At 40.4% G+C, this 26539-nt stretch overlaps 1 protein-coding gene across 4 annotated transcripts in view; it reads right to left on the bottom strand.

The window, feature by feature from the left end:
* LOC139748281 (1-phosphatidylinositol 4,5-bisphosphate phosphodiesterase epsilon-1-like) overlaps positions 1-26539 on the bottom strand; it is a 189007-nt gene that overhangs the window by 15929 nt on the left and 146539 nt on the right. For all 4 annotated transcript variants that reach the window (XM_071661254.1, XM_071661252.1, XM_071661253.1 and 1 more), the window contains 9 exons: positions 25072-25281; positions 24657-24775; positions 10347-10479; positions 9036-9167; positions 8759-8893; positions 8307-8554; positions 7775-8186; positions 4758-4870; positions 144-345 (listed from right to left, as the gene is read on the bottom strand). In XM_071661254.1, coding sequence (XP_071517355.1) covers positions 144-345; positions 4758-4870; positions 7775-8186; positions 8307-8554; positions 8759-8893; positions 9036-9167; positions 10347-10479; positions 24657-24775; positions 25072-25281 — 1704 coding nt within the window. The remainder of the gene's footprint in view (positions 1-143; positions 346-4757; positions 4871-7774; positions 8187-8306; positions 8555-8758; positions 8894-9035; positions 9168-10346; positions 10480-24656; positions 24776-25071; positions 25282-26539) is intronic.

Consider the following 26539-nt stretch of genomic DNA (forward strand, 5'->3'; position numbering starts at 1 on the left):
ATCACGAAAAGTGTCTCCACAAAACCAGCTTTCTGCTTTTGGTTTCTAAAACCCATCCACTATAAAAATCTTAAAATGAAGTGCAAATATCTAAATTGCAGTGATGATAAGGAAAAATTTCTTGCTATATTCAATCTACTAACCTGGCTATATAACTCAACTGAAGATTCTCCTTTGAGTTGGTGTCCTGTCAGGTAAGTATTGTGCGATGAGGCAATATAATAATTTGATAATGGCATTGTCATATCATCATCATTCAGTAATATGCGTTCATCAAGGAAGGCATAGTTGTCTTCATCCATCATAAATCTTGCAAATCCCTCAAAAGACATAAGTTCTTGAGATCTGTTATGCAAAATTTCAAAATTAGTAAAATGCATACACAGTCACGTATGGAGGAATTCCCCAGTCAGAATTATCATAATTCAATTTAGGGTATAATGATAAATACTAACTTTGAGCTACTGTACTATGTAAATTACATGCCAAACTTACATCACCTAAGACAAAACTCCTGGTGTCATTGTTTAAAAAACTGATACCTACAGAATACAGAATATCTTTTTGAGTTACACTTCTCTCAAATCAAAAACTATCTATCTATATCTCTGATGCCTATGGATGTGTATGTGGGTGGGTTGGGCCATTCTTTCGTCTGTTTCCTTGCACTACCTCGCTAACGCGGAAGACAGCAACAAAGTATCATAAAATATAACTAATATATATATATATATCCCTGGGGATAGGGGAGAAAGAATACTTCCCACGTATTCCCTGCGTGTCGTAGAAGGCGACTAAAAGGGGAGGGAGCGGGGGGCTGGAAATCCTCTCCTCTTGTTTTTTTTTTTAATTTTCCAAAAGAAGGAACAGAGAAAGAGGCCAGGTGAGGATATTCCCTAAAAGGCCCAGTTCTCTGTTCTTAACGCTACCTCGCTAACGCGGGAAATGGCGAATAGTTTGAAAGAAAGAAAGAAAGAATATATATATATATATATATATATATATATATATATATATATATATATATATATATACTTCCCACGTATTCCCTGCGTGTCGTAGAAGGCGACTAAAAGGGAAGGGAGCAGGGGGCTGGAAATCCTCCCCTCTCGTTTTTTTTTTCTTTTTTTTCAATTTTCCTAAAGAAGGAACAGAGAAGGGGGCCAGGTGAGGACATTCCCTCAAAGGCCCAGTCCTCTGTTCTTAACGCTACCTCGCTATCGCGGGAAATGGCGAATAGTATGAAAAAAAAAATATATATATATATATATTTTTTTTTTTTTTTTAAACTATTCGCCATTTCCCACGTTAGCGAGGTAGCGTTAAGAACAGAGTATCATTAAATTTTAGGGAGAATAAAAAGATGTTCTGGAAGGAGGTAAATAAAGCGCGTAAGACAAGGGAGCAAATGGGAACTTCAGTGAAGGGCGCAAATGGGGAGGTGATAACAAGTAGTGGTGATGTGAGAAGGAGATGGAGTGAGTATTTTGAAGGTTTGTTGAATGTGTTTGATGATAGAGTGGCAGATATAGGGTGTTTTGGTCGAGGTGGTGTGCAAAGTGAGAGGGTTAGGGAAAACGATTTGGTAAACAGAGAAGAGGTAGTAAAAGCTTTGCTGAAGATGAAAGCCGGCAAGGCAGCGGGTTTGGATGGTATTGCAGTGGAATTTATTAAAAAAGGGGGTGACTGTATTGTTGACTGGTTGGTAAGGTTATTTAATGTATGTATGACTCATGGTGAGGTGCCTGAGGATTGGCAGAATGCGTGCATAGTGCCATTGTACAAAGGCAAAGGGGATAAGATTGAGTGCTCAAATTACAGAGGTATAAGTTTGTTGAGTATTCCTGGTAAATTATATGGGAGGGTATTGATTGAGAGGGTGAAGGCATGTACAGAGCATCAGATTGGGGAAGAGCAGTGTGGTTTCAGAAGTGGTAGAGGATGTGTGGATCAGGTGTTTGCTTTGAAGAATGTATGTGAGAAATACTTAGAAAAGCAAATGGATTTGTATGTAGCATTTATGGATCTGGAGAAGGCATATGATAGAGTTAATAGAGATGCTCTGTGGAAGGTATTAAGAATATATGGTGTGGGAGGCAAGCTGTTAGAAGCAGTGAAAAGTTTTTATCGAGGATGTAAGGCATGTGTACATGTAGGAAGAGAGGAAAGTGATTGGTTCTCAGTGAATGTAGGTTTGCGGCAGGGGTGTGTGATGTCTCCATGGTTGTTTAATTTGTTAATGGATGGGGTTGTTAGGGAGGTGAATGCAAGAGTTTTGGAAAGAGGGGCAAGTATGAAGTCTGTTGGGGATGAGAGAGCTTGGGAAGTGAGTCAGTTGCTGTTCGCTGATGATACAGCGCTGGTGGCTGATTCATGTGAGAAACTGCAGAAGCTGGTGACTGAGTTTGGTAAAGTGTGTGAAAGAAGAAAGTTAAGAGTAAATGTCAATAAGAGCAAGGTTATTAGGTACAGTAGGGTTGAGGGTCAAGTCAATTGGGAGGTGAGTTTGAATGGAGAAAAACTGGAGGAAGTGAAGTGTTTTAGATATCTGGGAGTGGATCTGGCAGCGGATGGAACCATGGAAGCGGAAGTGGATCATAGGGTGGGGGAGGGGGCGAAAATTCTGGGAGCCTTGAAGAATATGTGGAAGTCGAGAACATTATCTCGGGAAGCAAAAATGGGTATGTTTGAAGGAATAGTGGTTCCAACAATGTTGTATGGTTGCGAGGCGTGGGCTATGGATAGAGTTGTGCACAGGAGGATGGATGTGCTGGAAATGAGATGTTTGAGGACAATGTGTGGTGTGAGGTGGTTTGATCGAGTAAGTAACGTAAGGGTAAGAGAGATGTCTGGAAATAAAAAGAGCGTGGTTGAGAGAGCAGAAGAGGGTGTTTTGAAATGGCTTGGGCACATGGAGAGAATGAGTGAGGAAAGATTGACCAAGAGGATATATGTGTCGGAGGTGGAGGGAACAAGAAGAGGGAGACCAAATTGGAGGTGGAAAGATGGAGAGAAAAAGATTTTGTGTGATCGGGGCCTGAACATGCAGGAGGGTGAAAGGAGGGCAAGGAATAGAGTGAATTGGAGCGATGTGGTATACCAGGGTTGACGTGTTGTCAGTGGATTGAATCAGGGCATGTGAAGCGTCTGGAGTAAACCATGGAAAGCTGTGTAGGTATGTATATTTGTGTGTGTGAACGTATGTATATACATGTGTATGGGGGTGGGTTGGGCCATTTCTTTCGTCTGTTTCCTTGCGCTACCTCGCAAACGCGGGAGACAGCGGCAAAAAAAAAAAAAAAAAAAATATATATATATATATATATATATATATATATATATATATATATATATATATATATATATATATACATATATATATTATCCCTGGGAATAGGGGATTAAGAATACCTCCCACGTATTCCCTGCGTGTCGTAGAAGGTGACTAAAAGGGGAGGGAGCGGGGGGCTGGAAATCCTCCCCTCTCGTTTTTTTTTTTTAATTTTCCAAAAGAGGGAACAGAGGGGGCCAGGTGAGGATATTCCAAAAAAAGGACCAGTCCTCTGTTCTTAACGCTACCTCGCTAACGCGGGAAATGGCGAATAGTTTAAAAAGAAAAAAAAAAATATATATATATATATATATATACACACACACACACAGACATATACATATATACACATGTACATAATTCATACTATCTGCCTTTATTCATTCTCATCGCCATCCCACCACACATGAAATAACAACCCCCTCCCCCCTTATGTGCGCAAGGTAGCGCTAGGAAAAGACAACAAAGGCCACTTTCGTTCACACTCAGTCTCTACCTGTCATGTAATAATGCACCGAAACCACAGCTCCTGGATGCCTGGATGTGGAAAGGGAGCTGTAGTTTTGGTGCATTATTACATGACAGCTAGAGACTGAATGTGAACGAAAGTGGCCTTTGTTGTCCTTTCCTAGCGCTACCTAGCGCACATTTGGGGGGAGGGGGTGGTTATTTTCATGTGTGGTGGGGTGGCGATGGAAATGAATAAAGGCAGACAGTATGAATTATGTGCATGTGTATATATGTATATGTCTGTGTGTGTATATATATGTATACGTTGAGATGTATAGGTATGTATACTTGCATGTGTGGATGTGTATGTACATACATGTGTATGTGGGTGGGTGGGCCATTCTTTCATCTGTTTCCTTGCGCTACCTCGCTAACACGGGAGACAGTGACAAAGCAAAATAAAAAAATAAATAAAAATATAAATATATCATATATATTATATATTTTCATATTTTATATATTTCATATCTTATATTCTTTATATTCTATATTTCTATATTCTATATCATATATATTCAACATGTAAGAAAGGTGCCAATGCAGAGGGAGATAAAGGTGCAGTATGTAAAAGTCATCAACTGATGTTAAAATAATGATGCTCAGGTGGTTTGTAGGAGAAACTTACGAGCATAGCTGTCTTCATTGTCACCTTTTTCAGTAAGTTTTCATTCAACATCATTTCTAAGTTACATTATGACAGACTGAAGTGTACAAATGTTAACCTAAGTTGTCTCAGGTACAGTTAACCCAAAAGAGTTTGAGATAATCTTTGGTCAAAAATTCCACCATATAACATGGTTTTCAGTGGCCCACATAAATAACATAAAATCCCATCCCTAAGTGGGAGCCTGTGGTATAAGCACAGTGCACCATATAAATGATCAATGGAAGTTTTGAATTAACTTCAGATCTCTACCTTAGAGTTGGGTCAGGCTCATGACGATCCAAGAGGGCCCGAAGTTCATCTTCAGTACGAGTCTCTCCTTGGTACTCTTCTAGAAACCTCCGAAGTTCTAGCATTGTAATCACCTAAAATATAATAAAGGATATACAGTGATGGTGATGAAATACTCAATAGTATATACTAAATGATGTATGTCTATACATATAATGACTTATCCAATAATGTATGATCAGTTTATAGATACATATTATACCCGTGTACTATGCTTTCCTACATTCTTTGTACAACTTTCTCCATTTTATTGACAGAAATCCAAAAGTAATAGCAATGCTAAACATAACTGCAACATTTCTTTACCATACTAGCAAAATAATAATTTTTGCAATGTTATACCAAAGTACTGCTCTATCAAAATCATGATGGAAATCATTTACTGCAAAACAGTTATAAGAAGCAACAGCTTCCTGCTATTAGGTAAACCCATTCAACAGTTCATCTGCAGCTTTGCTAATAGGCATGCAAGTACCTAATGCATGCATTCTAAGCCCTGGTTGAACATTTATGTGACCATATCTATCCCAAATATCCCAGCCTGATGAATCAAATCAGTGTGTGAAGAGAAAAAAAAAGAAGCACTTACTAAGCATGAGAGTCTAAGTTTTACTGAGCAGACATTGCATGGGGAGGGGATTTGTAAGAGTAACTTCAAAGGCTGTATGAAGCTGATCTACCTCATGGAACTAGGACTGGAGCCATGATATTAGAAAGTGATAATTATCATTATGCAATTATCATCATACAGTTATGATGTTAGCTGAATCAGAGGAAAATGTAGAGTGATGGGCCAGTAAGAAGTACCAGTGCTAGCCTCCCTTTTTCATACAACGGCTTTTGTTTCTTATAAAGGCCAGTATAAATGATTTCAGTATAATGTATGCAAAAGATAGGTTTCCATAGTAAATATAGTCCATTCCCTTATCACACCCAAATCCCTTTTCTGAAGAAAATTCTGTATAGTACTGTGCTGTTTTCATCTATACACTGATCTAACAATACATCAGAAGCATTTCTGAAAAAATAAAAAATCTCTCTCAAAGTTATATCCTAGTGTCTTTATCTATTCTCTCTATAAATGATCGCCTTCAACTTCTAACCTTATTCACTCTTAGGCTGATGATTCCACCTTCCCTTCCCTCCTCTTTCTTATGTTCATTCTCTTTCTTACAATGAACACATCTCCTCTCTTGGTTTGGACCTGTACAGCAACTCAAAACAGGGAAACAGTAATCTAATTAAATTCAACTAAGCCAAGATGCAAGTTCTACCAATACTTTATCTCAGGTGTCACTTGTTCCCCTCTTCTCAGTTTTAAAACCCCACAAGTGAACTTTGAAATAACATGAATGTTGGGTATAACCATATCATAATTCGTATCCTGGAAACCACACTTAACCAACATCACAGAGTCTCCTTCCCAAAAGCTGGGGATGTTGTACTGGTGCCATAATCAATATTTTTTGAGCATTTATATCTTATCTACAAGGGCTTTATTTGCACCTGTAAGGAGTAATGTTCTCATATTAATGGTGGTTCTTCCTCCGCCTCTTTATTAGCCAGAGTGTACATAAAAGCCTCGTCTCGTTAATTCTCTATGTGTCACTTCTTTTGAAGTATCCCTTTCTGTTTAAGATTATGTTTCTGCCCTCTAGGTGTTCTAAGGGTAGCTATTATTTTGGCTACCACTCTCATGAACTATTGAAGTATGTCCCCGCCATCAGGGGTTGGTGTTCAGACTTAAGAATCTTCTACTCTTTGACCCCAAACTCTTATGTGTTGAGAAAACCTAATCCCTAAATTCTCCACCAAGAATAAATGTCATACTTTGAATTAGCCCTACTGTCATCAAATCTGGATTTCTCTAAAGATTATAATAGGGAATACCTAACTGTGCGCCCTAGAACCCTGAAACCCCCTTAAGTGAGAAATGTCTCTATATGATCAAGAAACTTGTTTTAGCTGAACCTTGGCTTCACACTTGACTACATGTGAGGAAGTTTGGCCTCTACCTTAGCCTTCCTTAGAAACCTTTCTCTAGAAAAAATTAACAGAGGGTTCTTTGGCGCTTGTCTGCTGCCTTCATCAGAAATGACCTTAACTTAGATGATGTGGATCTACACTATGGTTCCGGGGACTCCTCCAACAGGAAAGACAAGACTCTAATGTGCCCTGATTCACCAATCAAGGTATCTATTTCTGCCCTTCAGTCTAGTCTCCTTGTTTTAAAGATCTCTACACACTTTCTGTGGGTATACTCTCATGCTCACAAAACAGACTCTATAGAGAAGAAAAATATGTTTTGAAGTCTGAGCCTAGCCTTGAAGTTTCAATCATTTTGAGCCTTAAGGATTCAATCAATTACAGAGCTCTAGAGGTTGCACATAATCCAGACAAAACCTTTTGCCATTATATGACCCCCCTCCCCCACCCAGTATGGTCCTACCTTCCCCCAACCCCTGTATGACCCTCCCTTCTCCTAGCATTCCCCTACATTGCAAAGTCCTACCCTCTCCCAACCCCACCCCATGCATGGACCTGTCTTCCTCTGATCCAAATCCCCTGCCCTTCCCCTACCTTCAGAGAATCCCTGACCCCCTGTACATCCCTCTCTTCCCCTGAACCCCACCCATCTCAAAGTACATTCTCATCCCTGACTCTTATCCTGAGCACTGCACTCCTTAAACCAAGCCCCCAATTCCCTGCATAGCCTTCCCCTGCACAGCCACCACCCCCTGTATGGTTCTGCCCTCCCAGACCCCTAACCCCTGCATGGCCCCTCCTCTTCTTAACACTCACTCCTTGCACTGCCCTCCCCTCTTTCTAGCCTCCCACTCTTTGCACAGCCCTCCCCTTCCCAAAATCCTCCTTATCCGGTATGCTTTTAAATCTTCTCAGTTTTTCATTTAAATGCTATGGAGACTTCAGGATGTGATGTCATACATACATATAAGGTGCACAAAACAAGGACTTACCTGGCTCTTGGAGCTCTCTACACCAGCACAGTTGGTGACAATACTTGCTGCTGCAATGGCATCAAAAATCTTTTTCTTCTGACAATTATTTCTAAAGACCAAAAGATCCAGTGATGTATTCCTGGTCAAGAGACCAAGTGTTGGTCTTGATAGAGGTGTACGATGGGCAGGACTGGGAGGGGAGGTTGGACTAGTTGGATCCTCTAATGAACTATCGGAAAGACTTTTACGTGTTACTGCTAGAGTTTTGAATATTTCTCTGAGATCCTTACGTGCCCTGAGGCTAAAAGATTTGTAAAGCACCACAAAATCAGTAAAGTCCAGTTCAGCAGCCTGTGTAATTGACTCGCCCCGAAATCCTCGAGGTGCAAGAGTCATGAATTCCCCAGCTCCGCTGGATCGACTGCGCTCTCTGTAGAATACAATAAAAGGATCAATATTCAGTATGTCCATATATTTGTGGAAAGTAGTTTAACTTATATCACAAATGCTACAAAGAGATGACATTACTAAATTTTGATATTCTACATGCCTGTAACCAATAACTTGCTGTGGAGGTGAAGGTAAACCCGTAGCAAGATCATATGAAGCCCTAGGAATCGCTGGAGAATGGATGTGAGGTGGATGTGTCACTGGACCAACCAAGTGTTCATTAGTGGCATCACAGGAACGTGACCGAGGTGGAGATGGATGAGCAGGAGGGATAACTGTACGACGACTGGTTGTTGAAAGAGGTGGAGATGGTGCTACCCTAGCTTCTTCACCAGTCTTTGTACTATCCTGTTTATAAATTACATACAATTACACAAGAATATTATGTCTATTTTCTCTTCATACATTTTCCTACTTTGTTCTGCTAATAGCTCTAATAAAACAATATTGTTCACTGAGCCAAATGCTTCATCAGAGAGAGAGAGAGAGAGAGAGAGAGAGAGAGAGAGAGAGAGAGAGAGAGAGAGAGAGAGAGAGAGAGAACGTGGTTACCTTGGTAACAGGAAGAGTTGCTTGTGACTTCAGTTTCTTCAGTCTGGTTGAACCTGAACTTCTCTTGGCACCCACTGGGTCTTGTGGAGACATGCTACCAACAGTGGATGTAACCCAATTCCTTCCACCAAAAATCTGTTGTTTGAAAAGATCAAAATTTCTACGGATTACACCCTTTCCTCTCATAAATGCAAGTCTACATGCTTTGTCTAATTTCTGTGCATTTCAAATCACATTTACTTCTGTACTTCTACTAGGTAGATGAATGATTTCTTACCTTAATAGCTTCAGCAGGTTTTGGCCCACTGCATGCTTCATCCTCAAAGTACAACTTCAGATACTGCTCTTTTAGCCAATACAACCGTTTATCACTTATGCTTGCCAGTCGTCTTTGTGCACGTACTAATACCTGTTAAGGGGTGAAAGTAAGTTATATTTTACACTCACTGTAATCTGGGCTGCAAATCCTAACTATACTTAATTTCTATTTCAGCAAACTTCACAGAAATGGAGATAAGTTGTTGTTAATTACACTGGTTCTTAACTAAAATTCAAACTTAATGACAACAGTACCATATCAAGATTTCAGCACAGTTTATAATACATATCACATATTTGGTACCATCCTGCATTTAAAATTTTGCAAAGTGCACTTTGTCAAGCATCAGTATACCAAAACCTCATTTTTCCAGACCCTTGATAACTGGTCTTTTCTGATATATAATGGGGTGACATTGAAACCATTCAGGTGCTTCCCAGTGATTGTTTAAAATCTGAATCTATGTGCAAACATCCGAAAAACCCTTGAAGAAACCTAAACTTTTAGATAATGGCTGGATGTTGTAGAAGTATCAACAAAGTCTTCCCTGTTCATCCAGACTCCACATTCTTTACATTCTTTGTTCACGAAGGATTAGTGGATCTAATTTCGTTTTAATTGGTTTGGGCTGGTCACTTCAAAGCTAGTAAGGATGAAACTTGCTAATTCATTGGCTACCCTTATTCAAATCTGGTAATGTTCTAAAGCAGCATTTCCTATGTCTTGAGTGACTGATACTATATTGCAATTATGTTTTAGCATCTACAAAAGAAAATACAAAGCCATTTTGAAAAAGAAAATCAAATACAAAAGCAGTCAAAAATCTCAACTGTAATGAAGAAAAGTGTGATAATAGTAAAAAAAAAAAAAAAAAGAAAAGAAATCAGAGACAGCAAAATGCATGATATCAAAATTACTCAAGAAATCAAATACGATCAGCTTAAACAGAAAATCTGGCACAAATGAATTAAAAAAAAAAAGGAGCCCATATAAGTTACCTTACTAAAAGCAGCACGTGCATCATGAATAAATAAAGAGCAACGGGTGCCTCCCCCCATAACATGACAACATCGTTTTACATGTTTTGAGAGTCTGATTAATCATTTTCAAGAAATATCATATATTTACAAGCTTTCTGGTTACTCTGGATTCAGTTTTCATCTAATACAAAAAATCATAACATGATCATCCCAAGTACAAATAAATTTGGACAAATATCATAATGTATACACATCTATGTGTGGACAAAATAAAGTATGTCATACTTACTTGTAGTCCTTGACACCAGAGTTTTGCAACTGAAGGAGGAGCTACCAAAACCATTATACGATTATCAGCAAGATTGGCACCATATATAAGTGTCACACAGTGCTCTGAAGCAACTGGATTTTCCAGAAAGTACCTGTCCAGAGAGAATATTTAAGCATATTCATTAACATATCCAATGTTAAATCCTCTAATCAGCTTTATATATGCCATGTCAAACTTCTCTTCCACTTATTACCCATCTAAAATATCTTTACTCAAGATACACGCTCCTTTCTATTTCCATCAATAAACACAATATCCCACATTTACCATATGATCATTTCCTTCACAGTACTACACTTCCTCTAATTGCTCAATATTATTATCTACTCTAAGAATTATGCATCCACAAATTCTTGAGAATCATCTGCACAGATAAAAGTCTATCATTTTATATATTTCTCCCTCCAAACCAAACCATCCATACATGCTTCATTTTCCTTAATGGTGATAGGTCACTTCTGAAGAAAGCTGAAAGGCTACTAAAAATCAGAAAAGCTGATGTGGGTCCCTATGAAATATATATATTTTTTTTTTTTTTTTTTTTTTTGCCGCTGTCTCCCGCGTTTGCGAGGTAGCGCAAGGAAACAGACGAAAGAAATGGCCCAACCCACCCCCATACACATGCCTTGATTCAATCCACTGACAGCACGTCAATCCCGGTATACCACATCGCTCCAATTCACTCTATTCTTTGCCCTCCTTTCACCCTCCTGCATGTTCAGGCCCCGATCACACAAAATCTTTTTCACTCCATCTTTCCATCTCCAATTTGGTCTCCCTCTTCTCCTCGTTCCCTCCACCTCCGACACATATATCCTCTTGGTCAATCTTTCCTCACTCATTCTCTCCATGTGACCAAACCATTTCAAAACACCCTCTTCTGCTCTCTCAACCACGCTCTTTTTATTTCCACACATCTCTCTTACCCTTACGTTACTTACTCGATCAAACCACCTCACACCACACATTGTCCTCAAACATCTCATTTCCAGCACATCCATACTCCTACGCACAACTCTATCCATAGTCCACTCCTCGCAACCATACAACATTGTTGGAACCACTATTCCTTCAAACATACCCATTTTTGCTTCCCGAGATAATGTTCTCGACTTCCACACATTCTTCAAGGCTCCCAGAATTTTCGCCCCCTCCCCCACCCTATGATCCACTTCCGCTTCCATGGTTCCATCCGCTGCCAGATCCACTCCCAGATATCTAAAACACTTCACTTCTTCCAGTTTTTCTCCATTCAAACTCACCTCCCAATTGAATTGACCCTCAACCCTACTGTACCTAATAACCTTGCTCTTATTCACATTTACTCTTAACTTTCTTCTTTCACACACTTTACCAAACTCAGTCACCAGCTTCTGCAGTTTCTCACATGAATCAGCCACCACCGCTGTATCATCAGCGAACAACAACTGACTCACTTCCCAAGCTCTCTCATCCCCAACAGACTTCATACTTGCCCCTCTTTCCAAAACTCTTGCATTCACCTCCCTAACAACCCCATCCATAAACAAATTAAACAACCATGGAGACATCACACACCCCTGCCGCAAACCTACATTCACTGAGAACCAATCACTTTCCTCTCTTCCTACACGTACACATGCCTTACACCCTCGATAAAAACTTTTCACTGCTTCTAACAACTTGCCTCCCACACCATATATTCTTAATACCTTCCACAGAGATTCTCTATCAACTCTATCATATGCCTTCTCCAGATCCATAAATGCTACATACAAATCCATTTGCTTTTCTAAGTATTTCTCACATACATTCTTCAAAGCAAACACCTGATCCACACATCCTCTACCACTTCTGAAACCACACTGCTCTTCCCCAATCTGATGCTCTGTACATGCCTTCACCCTCTCAATCAATACCCTCCCATATAATTTGCCAGGAATACTCAACGAACTTATACCTCTGTAATTTGAGCACTCACTCTTATCCCCTTTGCCTTTGTACAATGGCACTATGCACGCATTCCGCCAATCCTCAGGCACCTGACCATGAATCATACACACATTAAATAACCTTACCAACCAGTCAACAATACAGTCACCCCCTTTTTTAATAAATTCCACTGCAATACCATCCAAACCTGCTGCCTTGCCGGCTTTCATCTTCCGCAAAGCTTTTACTACCTCTTCTCTGTTTACCAAATCATTTTCCCTAACACTCGCACTTTGCACACCACCTCGACCAAAACACCCTATATCTGCTACTCTATCATCAAACACATTCAACAAACCTTCAAAATACTCACTCCATCTCCTTCTCACATCACCACTAATTGTTATCACCTCCCCATTTGCGCCCTTCACTGAAGTTCCCATTTGCTCCCTTGTCTTACGCACTTTATTTACCTCCTTCCAGAACATCTTTTTATTCTCCCTAAAATTTAATGATACTCTCTCACCCCAACTCTCATTTGCCCTTTTTTTCACCTCTTGCACCTTTCTCTTGACCTCCTGTCTCTTTCTTTTATACGTCTCCCACTCAATTTCATTTTTTCCCTGCAAAAATCGTCCAAATGCCTCTCTCTTCTCTTTCACTAATACTCTTACTTCTTCATCCCACCACTCACTACCCTTTCTAATCAACCCACCTCCCACTCTTCTCATGCCACATTATATATATATATATATATATATATATATATATATATATATATATATATATATATATATATAAGGAATAAGAGTGAATGCTCAAATTACAGAGGTATAAGTTTGTTGAGTATTCCTGGTAAATTATATGGGAGGGTATTGATTGAGAGGGTGAAGGCATGTACAGAGCATCAGATTGGGGAAGAGCAGTGTGGTTTCAGAAGTGGTAGAGGATGTGTGGATCAGGTGTTTGCTTTGAAGAATGTATGTGAGAAATACTTAGAAAAGCAAATGGATTTGTATGTAGCATTTATGGATCTGGAGAAGGCATATGATAGAGTTGATAGAGATGCTCTGTGGAAGGTATTAAGAATATATGGTGTGGGAGGAAAGTTGTTAGAAGCAGTGAAAAGTTTTTATCGAGGATGTAAGGCATGTGTACGTGTAGGAAGAGAGGAAAGTGAATGTAGGTTTGCGGCAGGGGTGTGTGATGTCTCCATGGTTGTTTAATTTGTTTTTGGATGCGGTTGTTAGGGAGGTGAATGCAAGAGTTTTGGAAAGAGGGGCAAGTATGAAGTCTGTTGGGGATGAGAGAGCTTGGGAAGTGTCAGTTGTTGTTCACTGATGATACAGCGCTGGTGGCTGATTCATGTGAGAAACTGCAGAAGCTGGTGACTGAGTTTGGTAAAGTGTGTGGAAGAAGAAAGTTAAGAGTAAATGTGAATAAGAGCAAGGTTATTAGGTACAGTAGGGTTGAGGGTCAAGTCAATTGGGAGGTGAGTTTGAATGGAGAAAAACTGGAGGAAGTGAAGTGTTTTAGATATCTGGGAGTGGATCTGGCAGCGGATGGAACCATGGAAGCGGAAGTGGATCATAGGGTGGGGGAGGGGGCGAAAATTCTGGGGGCCCTGAAGAATGTGTGGAAGTCGAGAACATTATCTCGGAAAGCAAAAATGGGTATGTTTGAAGGAATAGTGGTTCCAACAATGTTGTATGGTTGCGAGGCGTGGGCTATGGATAGAGTTGTGCGCAGGAGGATGGATGTGCTGGAAATGAGATGTTTGAGGACAATGTGTGGTGTGAGGTGGTTTGATCGAGTGAGTAACGTAAGGGTAAGAGAGATGTGTGGAAATAAAAAGAGCGTGGTTGAGAGAGCAGAAGAGGGTGTTTTGAAGTGATTTGGGCACATGGAGAGGATGAGTGAGGAAAGATTGACCAAGAGGATATATGTGTCGGAGGTGGAGGGAGCAAGGAGAAGAGGGAGACCAAATTGGAGGTGGAAAGATGGAGTGAAAAAGATTTTGTGTGATCGGGGCCTGAACATGCAGGAGGGTGAAAGGAGGGCAAGGAATAGAGTGAATTGGAGCGATGTGGTATACCGGGGTTGACGTGCTGTCAGTGGATTGAATCAAGGCATGTGAAGCGTCTGGGGTAAACCATGGAAAGCTGTGTAGGTATGTATATTTGCGTGTGTGGACGTATGTATATACATGTGTATGGGGGGGTTGCGCCATTTCTTTCGTCTGTTTCCTTGCGCTACCTCGCAAACGCGGGAGACAGCGACAAAGTATAAAAAAAAAAAAAAAAATATGCCATATTATATATATATATATATATATATATATATATATATATATATATATATATATATATATATATATATATATATATATATAATCCCTGGGGATAGGGGAGAAAGAATACTTCCCACGTATTCCCTGCGTGTCGTAGAAGGCGACTAAAAGGGGAGGGAGCGGGGGGCTGGAAATCCTCCCCTCTTGTTTTTTTTCTTTTTTTTAATTTTCCAAAAGAAGGAACAGAGAAGGGGGCCAGGTGAAGATATTCCCTCAAAGGCCCAGTCCTCTGTTCTTAACGCAACCTCGCTAATGCGGGAAAGGGCGAATAGTATGAAAGAAAAGAAAGAATATATATATATATATATATATATATATATATTTTTTTTTTCTTTTTTTTTTTACTTTGTCGCTGTCTCCCGCGTTTGCGAGGTAGCGCAAGGAAACAGACGAAAGAAATGGCCCAACCCCCCCATACACATGTATATACATACGTCCACACACGCAAATATACATACCTACACAGCTTTCCATGGTTTACCCCAGACGCTTCACATGCCTTGATTCAATCCACTGACAGCACGTCAGCCCCGGTATACCACATCGCTCCAATTCACTCTGTTCCTTGCCCTCCTTTCACCCTCCTGCATGTTCAGGCCCCGATCACACAAAATCTTTTTCACTCCATCTTTCCACCTCCAATTTGGTCTCCCTCTTCTCCTTGCTCCCTCCACCTCCGACACATATATCCTCTTGGTCAATCTTTCCTCACTCATCCTCTCCATGTGCCCAAACCACTTCAAAACACCCTCTTCTGCTCTCTCAACCACGCTCTTTTTATTTCCACACATCTCTCTTACCCTTACGTTACTCACTCGATCAAACCACCTCACACCACACATTGTCCTCAAACATCTCATTTCCAGCACATCCATCCTCCTGCGCACAACTCTATCCATAGCCCACGCCTCGCAACCATACAACATAGTTGGAACCACTATTCCTTCAAACATACCCATTTTTGCTTTCCGAGATAATGTTCTCGACTTCCGCACATTCTTCAAGGCCCCCAGAATTTTCGCCCCCTCCCCCACCCTATGATCCACTTCCGCTTCCATGGTTCCATCCGCTGCCAGATCCACTCCCAGATATCTAAAACACTTTACTTCCTCCAGTTTTTCTCCATTCAAACTTACCTCCCAACTGACTTGACCATCAACCCTACTGTACCTAATAACCTTGCTCTTATTCACATTTACTCTTAACTTTCTTCTTCCACACACTTTACCAAACTCAGTCACCAGCTTCTGCAGTTTCACACATGAATCAGCCACCAGCGCTGTGTCATCAGCGAACAACAACTGACTCACTTCCCAAGCTCTCTCATCCCCAACAGACTTCATACTTGCCCCTCTTTCCAAAACTCTTGCATTTACCTCCCTAACAACCCCATCCATAAATAATTAAACAACCATGGAGACATCACACACCCCTGCCGCAAACCTACATTCACTGAGAACCAATCACTTTCCTCTCTTCCTACACGTACACATGCCTTACATCCTCGATAAAAACTTTTCACTGCTTCTAACAACTTTCCTCCCACACCATATATTCTTAATACCTTCCACAAAGCATCTCTATCAACTCTATCATATGCCTTCTCCAGATCCATAAATGCTACATACAAATCCATTTGCTTTTCTAAGTATTTCTCACATACATTCTTCAAAGCAAACACCTGATCCACACAACCTCTACCACTTCTGAAACCACACTGCTCTTCCCCAATCTGATGCTCTGTACATGCCTTCACCCTCTCAATCAATACCCTCCCATATAATTTACCAGGAATACTCAACAAACTTATACCTCTGTAATTTGAGCACTCACTCTTATCCCCTTTGCCTTTGTACAATGGCACTATGCACGCATTCCGCCAATCCTCAGGCACCCCACCATGAGTCATACATACATTAAATAACCTTACCAACCAGTCAACAATACAGTCACCCCCTTTTTTAATAAATTCCACTGCAATACCATCCAAACCTGCTGCCTTGCCGGCTTTCATCTTCCGCAAAGCTTTCACTACCTCTTCTCTGTTTACCAAATCATTTTCCCTAACCCTCTCACTTATATATATATATATATATATATATATATATATATATATATATATATATATATATATATATGTATATATATATATATATTTCTTTTTTGCCGCTGTCTCCCGCGTTTGCGAGGTAGCGCAAGGAAACAGACAAAAGAAATGGCTCAACCCACCCCCATACACATGTACATACACATATACATGTGTGTATATATATATATATATATATATATATATATATATATATATATATATATGGAAAAAGGTGAGAACAAAGGAGGTAAGGGGAGTGGGGGAGGAATGGGATGTATTTAGGGAAGCAGTGATGGCTTGCGCAAAAGATGCTTGTGGCTTGAGAAACGTGGGAGGTGGGTTGATTAGAAAAGGTAGTGAGTGGTGGGATGAAGAAGTAAGATTATTAGTGGAAGAGAAGAGAGAGGCACTTGGACGATTTTTGCAGGGAAAAAATGCAAATGAGTGGGAGAGGTATAAAAGATAGAGGTAGGAGGTCAAGAGAAAGGTGCAAGAGGTGAAAAAGAGGGCAAATGAGAGTTGGGGTGAGAGAGTATCATTAAATTTCAGGGAAAATAAAAAGATGTTTTGGAAGGAGGTTAATAAAGTGCGTAAGACAAGGGAGCAAATGGGAACTTCAGTGAAGGGGGCTAATGGGGAGGTGATAACAAGTAGTGGTGATGTGAGAAGGAGATGGAGTGAGTATTTTGAAGGTTTGTTGAATGTGTTTGATGATAGAGTGGCAGATATAGGGTGTTTGGGTAGAGGTGGTGTGCAAAGTGAGAGGGTTAGGGAAAATGATTTGGTAAATAGAGAAGAGGTAGTAAAAGCTTTACGGAATATGAAAGCCAGGCAAGGCAGCAGGTTTGGATGGTATTGCAGTGGAATTTATCAAAAAAGGGGGTGACTGTATTGTTGACTGGTTGGTAAGGTTATTTAATGTATGTATGATTCATGCTGAGGTGCCTGAGGATTGGCGGAATGCTTGCATAGTGCCATTGTACAAAGGCAAAGAGGATAAGAGTGAGTGCTCAAATTACAGAGGTATAAGTTTGTTGAGTATTCCTGGGAAATTATATGAGAGGGCATTGATTGAGAGGGTGAAGGTATGTACAGAGCATCAGATTGGGGAAGAGCAGTGTGGTTTCAGAAGTGGTAGACGATGTGTGGATCAGGTATTTGCTTTGAAGAATGGCGGAATGCTTGCATAGTGCCATTGTACAAAGGCAAAGGGGATAAGAGTGAGTGCTCAAATTACAGAGGTATAAGTTTGTTGAGTATACCTGGTAAATTATATGAGAGGGCATTGATTGAGAGGGTGAAGGTATGTACAGAGCATCAGATTGGGGAAGAGCAGTGTGGTTTCAGAAGTGGTAGACGATGTGTGGATCAGGTGTTTGCTTTGAAGAATGTATGTGAGAAATACTTAGAAAAACAAATGGATTTGTATGTAGCATTTATGGATCTGGAGAAGGCATATGATAGAGTTGATAGAGATGCTCTGTGGAAGGTTTTAAGAATATATGGTGTGGGAGGTAAGTTGTTAGAAGCAGTGAAAAGTTTTTATCGAGGATGTAAGGCATGTGTACGTGTAGGAAGAGAGGAAAGTGATTGGTTCTCAGTGAATGTAGGTTTGCGGCAGGGGTGTGTGATGTCTCCGTGGTTAATTAATTTGTTTATGGATGGGGTTGTAAGGGAGGTGAATGCAAGGGTTTTGGAAAGAGGGGCAAGTATGCAGTCTGTTGTGGATGAGAGAGCTTGGGAAGTGAGTCAGTTGTTGTTCGCTGATGATACAGCGCTGGTGGCTGATTCATGTAAGAAGCTGCAGAAGCTGGTGACTGAGTTTGGTAAAGTGTGTGAAAGAAGAGAGTTAAGAGTAAATGTGAATAAGAGCAAGGTTATTAGGTACAGTAGGGTTGAGGGTCAAGTCAATTGGGAGGTAAGTTTGAATGGAGAAAAACTGGAGGAAGTAAAGTGTTTTAGATATCTGGGAGTGGATCTGGCAGCGGATGGAACCATGGAAGCGGAAGTGAATCATAGGGTGGGGGAGGGGGCGAAAATTCTGGGAGCCTTGAAGAATGTTTGGATGTCGGGAACGTTATCCCGGAAAGCAAAAATGGGTATGTTTGAAGGAATAGTGGTTCCAACAATGTTGTATGGTTGCGAGGCGTGGGCTATGGATAGAGTTGTGCGCAGGAGGATGGATGTGCTGGAAATGAGATGTTTGAGGACAATGTGTGGTGTGAGGTGGTTTGATCGAGTAAGTAATGTAAGGGTAAGAGAGATGTGTGGAAATAAAAAGAGTGTGGTTGAGAGAGCAGAAGAGGGTGTTTTGAAATGGTTTGGCCACATGGAGAGAATGAGTGAGGAAAGATTGACCAAGAAGATATATGCATCAGAGGTGGAGGGAATGAGGAGAAGTGGGAGACCAAATTGGAGGTGGAAAGATGGAGTGAAAAAGATTTTGAGTGATCGGGGCCTGAACATGCAGGAGGGTGAAACGCAGGCAAGGAAAAGAGTGAATTGGATCGATGTGGTATACCGGGGTTGACGTGCTGTCAGTGGATTGAATCAGGGCATGTGAAACGTCTGGGGTAAACCATGGAAAGTTGTGTGGGGCCTGGATGTGGAAAGGGGGCTGTGGTTTCGGGCATTATTGCATGACAGCTGGAGACTGAGTGTGAACGAATGGGGTCTTTGTTATCTTTTCCTAGCGCTATCTCGCACAAATGCGGGGGGAGGGGGATGGTATTTCATGTGTGGCGAGGTGGCGATGGGAATGAATAAAGGCAGACAGTGTGAATTGTGTGCATGGGTATATATGTATGTGCTTGTGTGTGTATATATATGTGTACATTGAGATGTATAGGTATGTATATTTGCGTGTGTGGACGTGTGTATATATACATGTGTATGGGGGTGGGTTGGGCCATTTCTTTCTTCTGTTTCCTTGCGCTACCTTGCAAATGCGGGAGACAGCGACAAAGCAAAATAAACACACACACACACACTCACACACACACACACACACACACACACACACTCACACACACACACACACATATATACTATCCCTGGGGATAGGGGATTAAGAATACTTCCCACGTATTCCCTGCGTGTCGTAGAAGGCGACCAAAAGGGGAGGGGGTGGGGGGGCTGGAAATCCTCCCCTCTCGTTTTTTTTTAAATTTTCCAAAAGAAGGAACAGAGGGGGCCAGGTGAGGATATTCCAAAAAAGGCCCAGTCCTCTGTTCTTATGTTCTTAACGCTACCTCGCTAACGCGGGAAATGGTGAATAGTTTAAAAGAAAAAGAAAAATATATATATATATATATATATATATATATATATATATATATATATATATATATATATATATATATTTTTTTTTTTTTTTTTTTTTTTGCTTTGTCGCTGTCTCCCGCGTTTGCGAGGTAGCGCAAGGAAACAGACGAAAGAAATGGCCCAACCCACCCCCATACACATGTATATACATACGTCCACACATGCAAATATACATACCTACACAGCTTTCTATGGTTTACCCCAGACGCTTCACATGCCTTGATTCAATCCACTGACAGCACGTCAACCCCGGTATACCACATCGCTCCAATTAACTCTATTCCTTGCCCTCCTTTCACCCTCCTGCATGTTCAGGCCCCGATCACACAAAATCTTTTTCACTCCATCTTTCCACCTCCAATTTGGTCTCCCTCTTCTCCTCGTTCCCTCCACCTCCGACACATATATTCTCTTGGTCAATCTTTCCTCACTCATTCTCTCCATGTGCCCGAACCATTTCAAAACACCCTCTTCTGCTCTCTCAACCACGCTCTTTTTATTTCCACACATCTCTCTTACCCTTACGTTACTTACTCGATCAAACCACCTCACACCACACATTGTCCTCAAACATCTCATTTCCAGCACATCCATCCTCCTGCGCACAACTCTATCCATAGCCCACGCCTCGCAACCATACAACATTGTTGGAACCACTATTCCTTCAAACATACCCATTTTTGCTTTCCGAGATAATGTTCTCGACTTCCACACATTCTTCAAGGCTCCCAGAATTTTCGCCCCCTCCCCCACCCTATGATCCACTTCCGCTTCCATGGTTCCATCCGCTGCCAGATCCACTCCCAGATATCTAAAACACTTCACTTCCTCCAGTTTTTCTCCATTCAAACTCACCTCCCAATTGACTTGACCCTCAACCCTACTGTACCTAATAACCTTGCTCTTATTCACATTTACTCTTAACTCTCTTCTTTCACACACTTTACCAAACTCAGTCACCAGCTTCTGCAGTTTCTCACATGAATCAGCCACCAGCGCTGTATCATCAGCGAACAACAACTGACTCACTTCCCAAGCTCTCTCATCCACAACAGACTTCATACTTGCCCCTCTTTCCAAAACTCTTGCATTCACCTCCCTAACAACCCCATCCATAAACAAATTAAACAACCATGGAGACATCACACACCCCTGCCGCAAACCTACATTCACTGAGAACCAATCACTTTCCTCTCTTCCTACACGTACACATGCCTTACATCCTCGATAAAAACTTTTCACTGCTTCTAACAACTTGCCTCCCACACCATATATTCTTAATACCTTCCACAGAGCATCTCTATCAACTCTATCATATGCCTTCTCCAGATCCATAAATGCTACATACAAATCCATTTGCTTTTCTAAGTATTTCTCACATACATTCTTCAAAGCAAACACCTGATCCACACATCCTCTACCACTTCTGAAACCACACTGCTCTTCCCCAATCTGATGCTCTGTACACGCCTTCACCCTCTCAATCAATATCCTCCCATATAATTTACCAGGAATACTCAACAAACTTATACCTCTGTAATTTGAGCACTCACTCTTATATATATATATTTTTTTTTTTTTTTTTATACTTTGTCGCTGTCTCCCGCGTTTGCGAGGTAGCACAAGGAAACAGACGAAAGAAATGGTCCAACCCCCCCATACACATGTATATACATACGTCCACACACGCAAATATACATACCTACACAACTTTCCATGGTTTACCCCAGACGCTTCACATGCCTTGATTCAATCCACTGACAGCACGTCAACCCCGGTATACCACATCGCTCCAATTCACTCTATTCCTTGCCCTCCTTTCACCCTCCTGCATGTTCAGGCCCCGATCACACAAAATCTTTTTCACTCCATCTTTCCACCTCCAATTTGGTCTCCCTCTTCTCCTTGCTCCCTCCACCTCCGACACATATATCCTCTTGGTCAATCTTTCCTCACTCATCCTCTCCATGTGCCCAAACCACTTCAAAACACCCTCTTCTGCTCTCTCAACCACGCTCTTTTTATTTCCACACATCTCTCTTACCCTTACGTTACTCACTCGATCAAACCACCTCACACCACACATTGTCCTCAAACATCTCATTTCCAGCACATCCATCCTCCTGCGCACAACTCTATCCATAGCCCACGCCTCGCAACCATACAACATTGTTGGAACCAATATTCCTTCAAACATACCCATTTTTGCTTTCCGAGATAATGTTCTCGACTTCCACACATTCTTCAAGGCCCCCAGAATTTTCGCCCCCTCCCCCACCCTATGATCCACTTCCGCTTCCATGGTTCCATCCGCTGCCAGATCCACTCCCAGATATCTAAAACACTTCACCTCCTCCAGTTTTTCTCCATTCAAACTCACCTCCCAATTGACTTGACCCTCAACCCTACTGTACCTAATAACCTTGCTCTTATTCACATTTACTCTTAACTTTCTTCTTCCACACACTTTACCAAACTCAGTCACCAGCTTCTGCAGTTTCTCACATGAATCAGCCACCACCGCTGTATCATCAGCGAACAACAACTGACTCACTTCCCAAGCTCTCTCATCCCCAACAGACTTCATACTTGCCCCTCTTTCCAAAACTCTTGCATTTACCTCCCTAACAACCCCATCCATAAACAAATTAAACAACCATGGAGACATCACACACCCCTGCCGCAAACCTACATTCACTGAGAACCAATCACTTTCCTCTCTTCCTACACGTACACATGCCTTACATCCTCGATAAAAACTTTTCACTGCTTCTAACAACTTTCCTCCCACACCATATATATATATGTATATATATCCCTGGGGAAAGGGGAGAAAGAATACTTCCCACGTATTCCCCGCGTGTTGTAGAAGGCGACTAAAAGGGAAGGGAGCGGGGGGCTGGAAATCCTCCCCTCTCATTTTTAGTTTTCCTAATGAAGGAACAGAGGAGGGGGCCAAGTGAGGATATTCCCTCAAGGGCTCAGTCCTTTGTTCTTAACGCTACCTTGCTGACGCGGAAAATGGCGAATAGTATGAAAAAAAAATATATATATATATATATATTATTTATTTATTTATTATTTCACTTTGTCGCTGTCTCCCGCGTTAGCGAGGTAGTGCAAGGAAACCGACAAAAAAATGGCCTAATCCACCCACATACACATGTATATACATACACATCCACACACGCAAATATACATACCTATACATCTCAACGTATACAAATGTATACTCACACAGACATATACATATATGCACATGTACATAATTCATACTGTCTGCCTTTATTCATTCCCATTGCCACCCCGCCACACATGAAATAACAACGCCCTCCCCCGCATGTGCGCGAGGTAGTGCTAGGAAAAGACAACAAAGGCCACATTTGTATAACTTTGTTTGTTTACATTGTGCAGTATGGTGAGGCTCTGGGTAGGGAAAGTGTGCCATGTTTCCCTATCTTGGTTATCTCTAAATATGTATGCCTTATTGGTATTTCTTCATGCTACATAGAGGTTGGGATGACACATGGTACCCATGCATGCATCCAGTCAATAAGAGAAGCATGGAATCCTTCAAACACAATCAGGAAACTTAGTCCTGCAACTGTTATGAGGTCTGGAAATTTAGGTGTCAGCATATGTTGAGGAAATCATTCAAAAGGGGATAAATCAACCTTGTTCTTCACAAACAAGAGGTTCAATGATCCTTTAACCATCGTCAATTACTGTCCTACCATACACTTTACCAACCACGTTAAGGAGACTTATTCCTCCGTAATTCTTGGTCACTTTTACTCCCCATCCTTTATACAGCGGAACACTTGCTATCTTTATTCTGTATCAAGCATCAAATCTTTTTCATGCTTCCTTACACACTTTCCAGATCCATTTCACAAGAAGCTCATCTTCAACTTTCCCTGTCTGAACTACCACTCCATTTAATCCCACAGCTTTTCCATTGCTTAAGAGATGTACTGTCATTGGTGCTCCCTCTTTTGTAATGTTTTCCTCTCCCATGTAGAATACCTATTCCTCTCTTTCCTTACTTCTAGACATACTATAAAAACACACATTTCTCTTATCATTCAAAATCAGACATGTATAATATTCTTTCCATCTTTTACTAGCATACTCCCAAATATGTCCTATAAACTTTCTCTCTTTACATATGCCTCTTTTCTAATTCAATTTACCTCCTTTCAAAACAGTTTCTTATACACCTTTCAATTCTTGTTCAATGCTCTTCTCTAACCTATGTTTGCTTTTCTTTTCTTTGAATATAACATCCTTTTCACTTTTCAATTCAAGGCCAAATTTTATGCAGCCTTTTACTAATCACTACTAACTTCTAGGATTATTGTGGGTAGCTCAATTATGTGAATATTCCCCATAAAAGATGCATTCTAGCCATGGAGGATAGACACTGCAGAAAGACTGAAGTTTATTTCTCCACCCATTGGTGAAGACAAGTAATGATGACAATACTATCTATGGAGCTACAGATTATTTAGTCATGAAATGAGACACTGACATGTACATGATTTTTGATTTTTTCAAATATATGCAAGCAATCTGATAGCTTACATTTACATACCTCCGGGCAACAGCTGAGAAGTTTGCATCCCGTACACCAGGTTCAACTTCCTTCAGACATGCAATCTGCACAAATCCCTCCTCAGGTGTACCTCCACTTAGTTCCGGATATGTTGAATACTATAAAATATTGAAAATAGCTTTAACACATCAGTTTTTCTTCTTATTCATGGCTGAACACTTTATAGCAGAACATTTGTTGTCATAAACAGCAAGGTATGTATACAGTCACATTGTACACCTACATGATTCCAGCATGCAGACACTCACAGGTCCCTTGAGGAACAAGTTCTTATTAAACCAATGAATCATCAGATCTCAGGTTTTTTGCCTTTCCCATGTACAAAAAGAGAAAGCAAAAAAGCAATAAGCAAAGCTAATGAAAAATGAATAAACAGAAAAGCAGTAAATTTTACCATTAATAAAAGCCCTGGAGAGACAATGTCTTCTGTGTTGGCACTTAAAATATAGTCTGGCTGAGATGAAGAATGTCCAGCTTTGAGAGCTGACCAAGGTGGACGGCACCAAGTGAGTGTTCCATTGCTACGCTCTAGTCGAAGGTATACCAGACAGCTGCGTCCATTCTCAGGGTCCCAGTTAACTATTGTGGTACCATGGTGCAAGATCTGTGTGTTATGGATTATTCATAAGTTTGCAGTGTTAATGTTCATATAAACATGATCTACAAATATCTGTATAAATGATTTCAGTTAAATGAAATGTATTTTTCCCAAGAATAATACTGAATATCAGGTTTATCTAAAAAAGGACTTTTTGAAAATATTCAGCATCTTGAGAAGAAACCATAACCCAAAATTCATATCAAAATACTGTAAGTTACACAAAATAAAGAAAAAATCCATATCCTCATTCAAAATCATTAAATCTAAACACATTCTCACTGATAATCATTTCTGTAACAACTAATGATTTACTTTCTTTTTGCCACTATGATCTTACATCAATCATATCACCTTATGGTGACAAGTGCCAAAACAAGGAATAAAGAGGGCCAAGTGAGGATATTCCCTCTATGGCTCAGTCCTCTGTTCTTAATGCTACCTCGCTAATGTGGGAAATGGTAAATATGTATGAAAATAAAGAAAAATGATTAGGTCAAAGTGGTGCTTACTGACAATTGAAATTTTTGTTCTCTGATATTGTGGGTTACACTAAGAATTAATCAAATTCCTCCCTCTCCCTATATCTATATACTTCTCATTTGTTTTCATTAACTAATGAAACCAGTGGGTACAAAAGGAATGAATACAAATCTAATGAAACACTAAAATGCAGATTTTTCTGACAGACTGTTTAACAACATTTACAGTATGTCCATAAGGCTGGATTACACTTTTGGCATAATCATTATGGAGTAACACTCATTTACTTTGGAAGTTATTAAGTACTTTGCTATGCAATAATTCAAGGTCTGCTGTAAGGGTATGAAGTAAAGTTGTTAGTAATTACTTCACTTTCATTAGTTACGTTAAACAACTAGAAAGCAATAATCTTTTAATCTTTTCCTATTAAAGGCTTCAATCAAGGACAAAAATTCTAAATAAGTCTAGGCTTTAACTGAGGTACCATATGACAAGGATTAAAGACAAAAAATAAGAAGACATGAAGAAAAATATTTCAGGAGTTCTGGAGGAAGTGGAAAATCTGTCTTTTAAAATGGGTTTGTAGTAATTAGGAAAGACACAGGAAGGTTGAGTCCCAAAGTCTCCCAATTCTGGTAAAGAAACATATCATAAAGCTCAACCATGAACTACCAAATGCTAGAAACGTGTAAATATCTTGGAAAACCTTTTTTGTTAATTGGTATTACCAGCCAAAATCATAAAAAAGAATATATACATCTGACAGCTTATTCCTATGAAC

Source organism: Panulirus ornatus, chromosome 73 (genome assembly GCF_036320965.1).
Source record: "Panulirus ornatus isolate Po-2019 chromosome 73, ASM3632096v1, whole genome shotgun sequence".
NCBI lineage: Eukaryota > Metazoa > Arthropoda > Malacostraca > Decapoda > Palinuridae > Panulirus > Panulirus ornatus.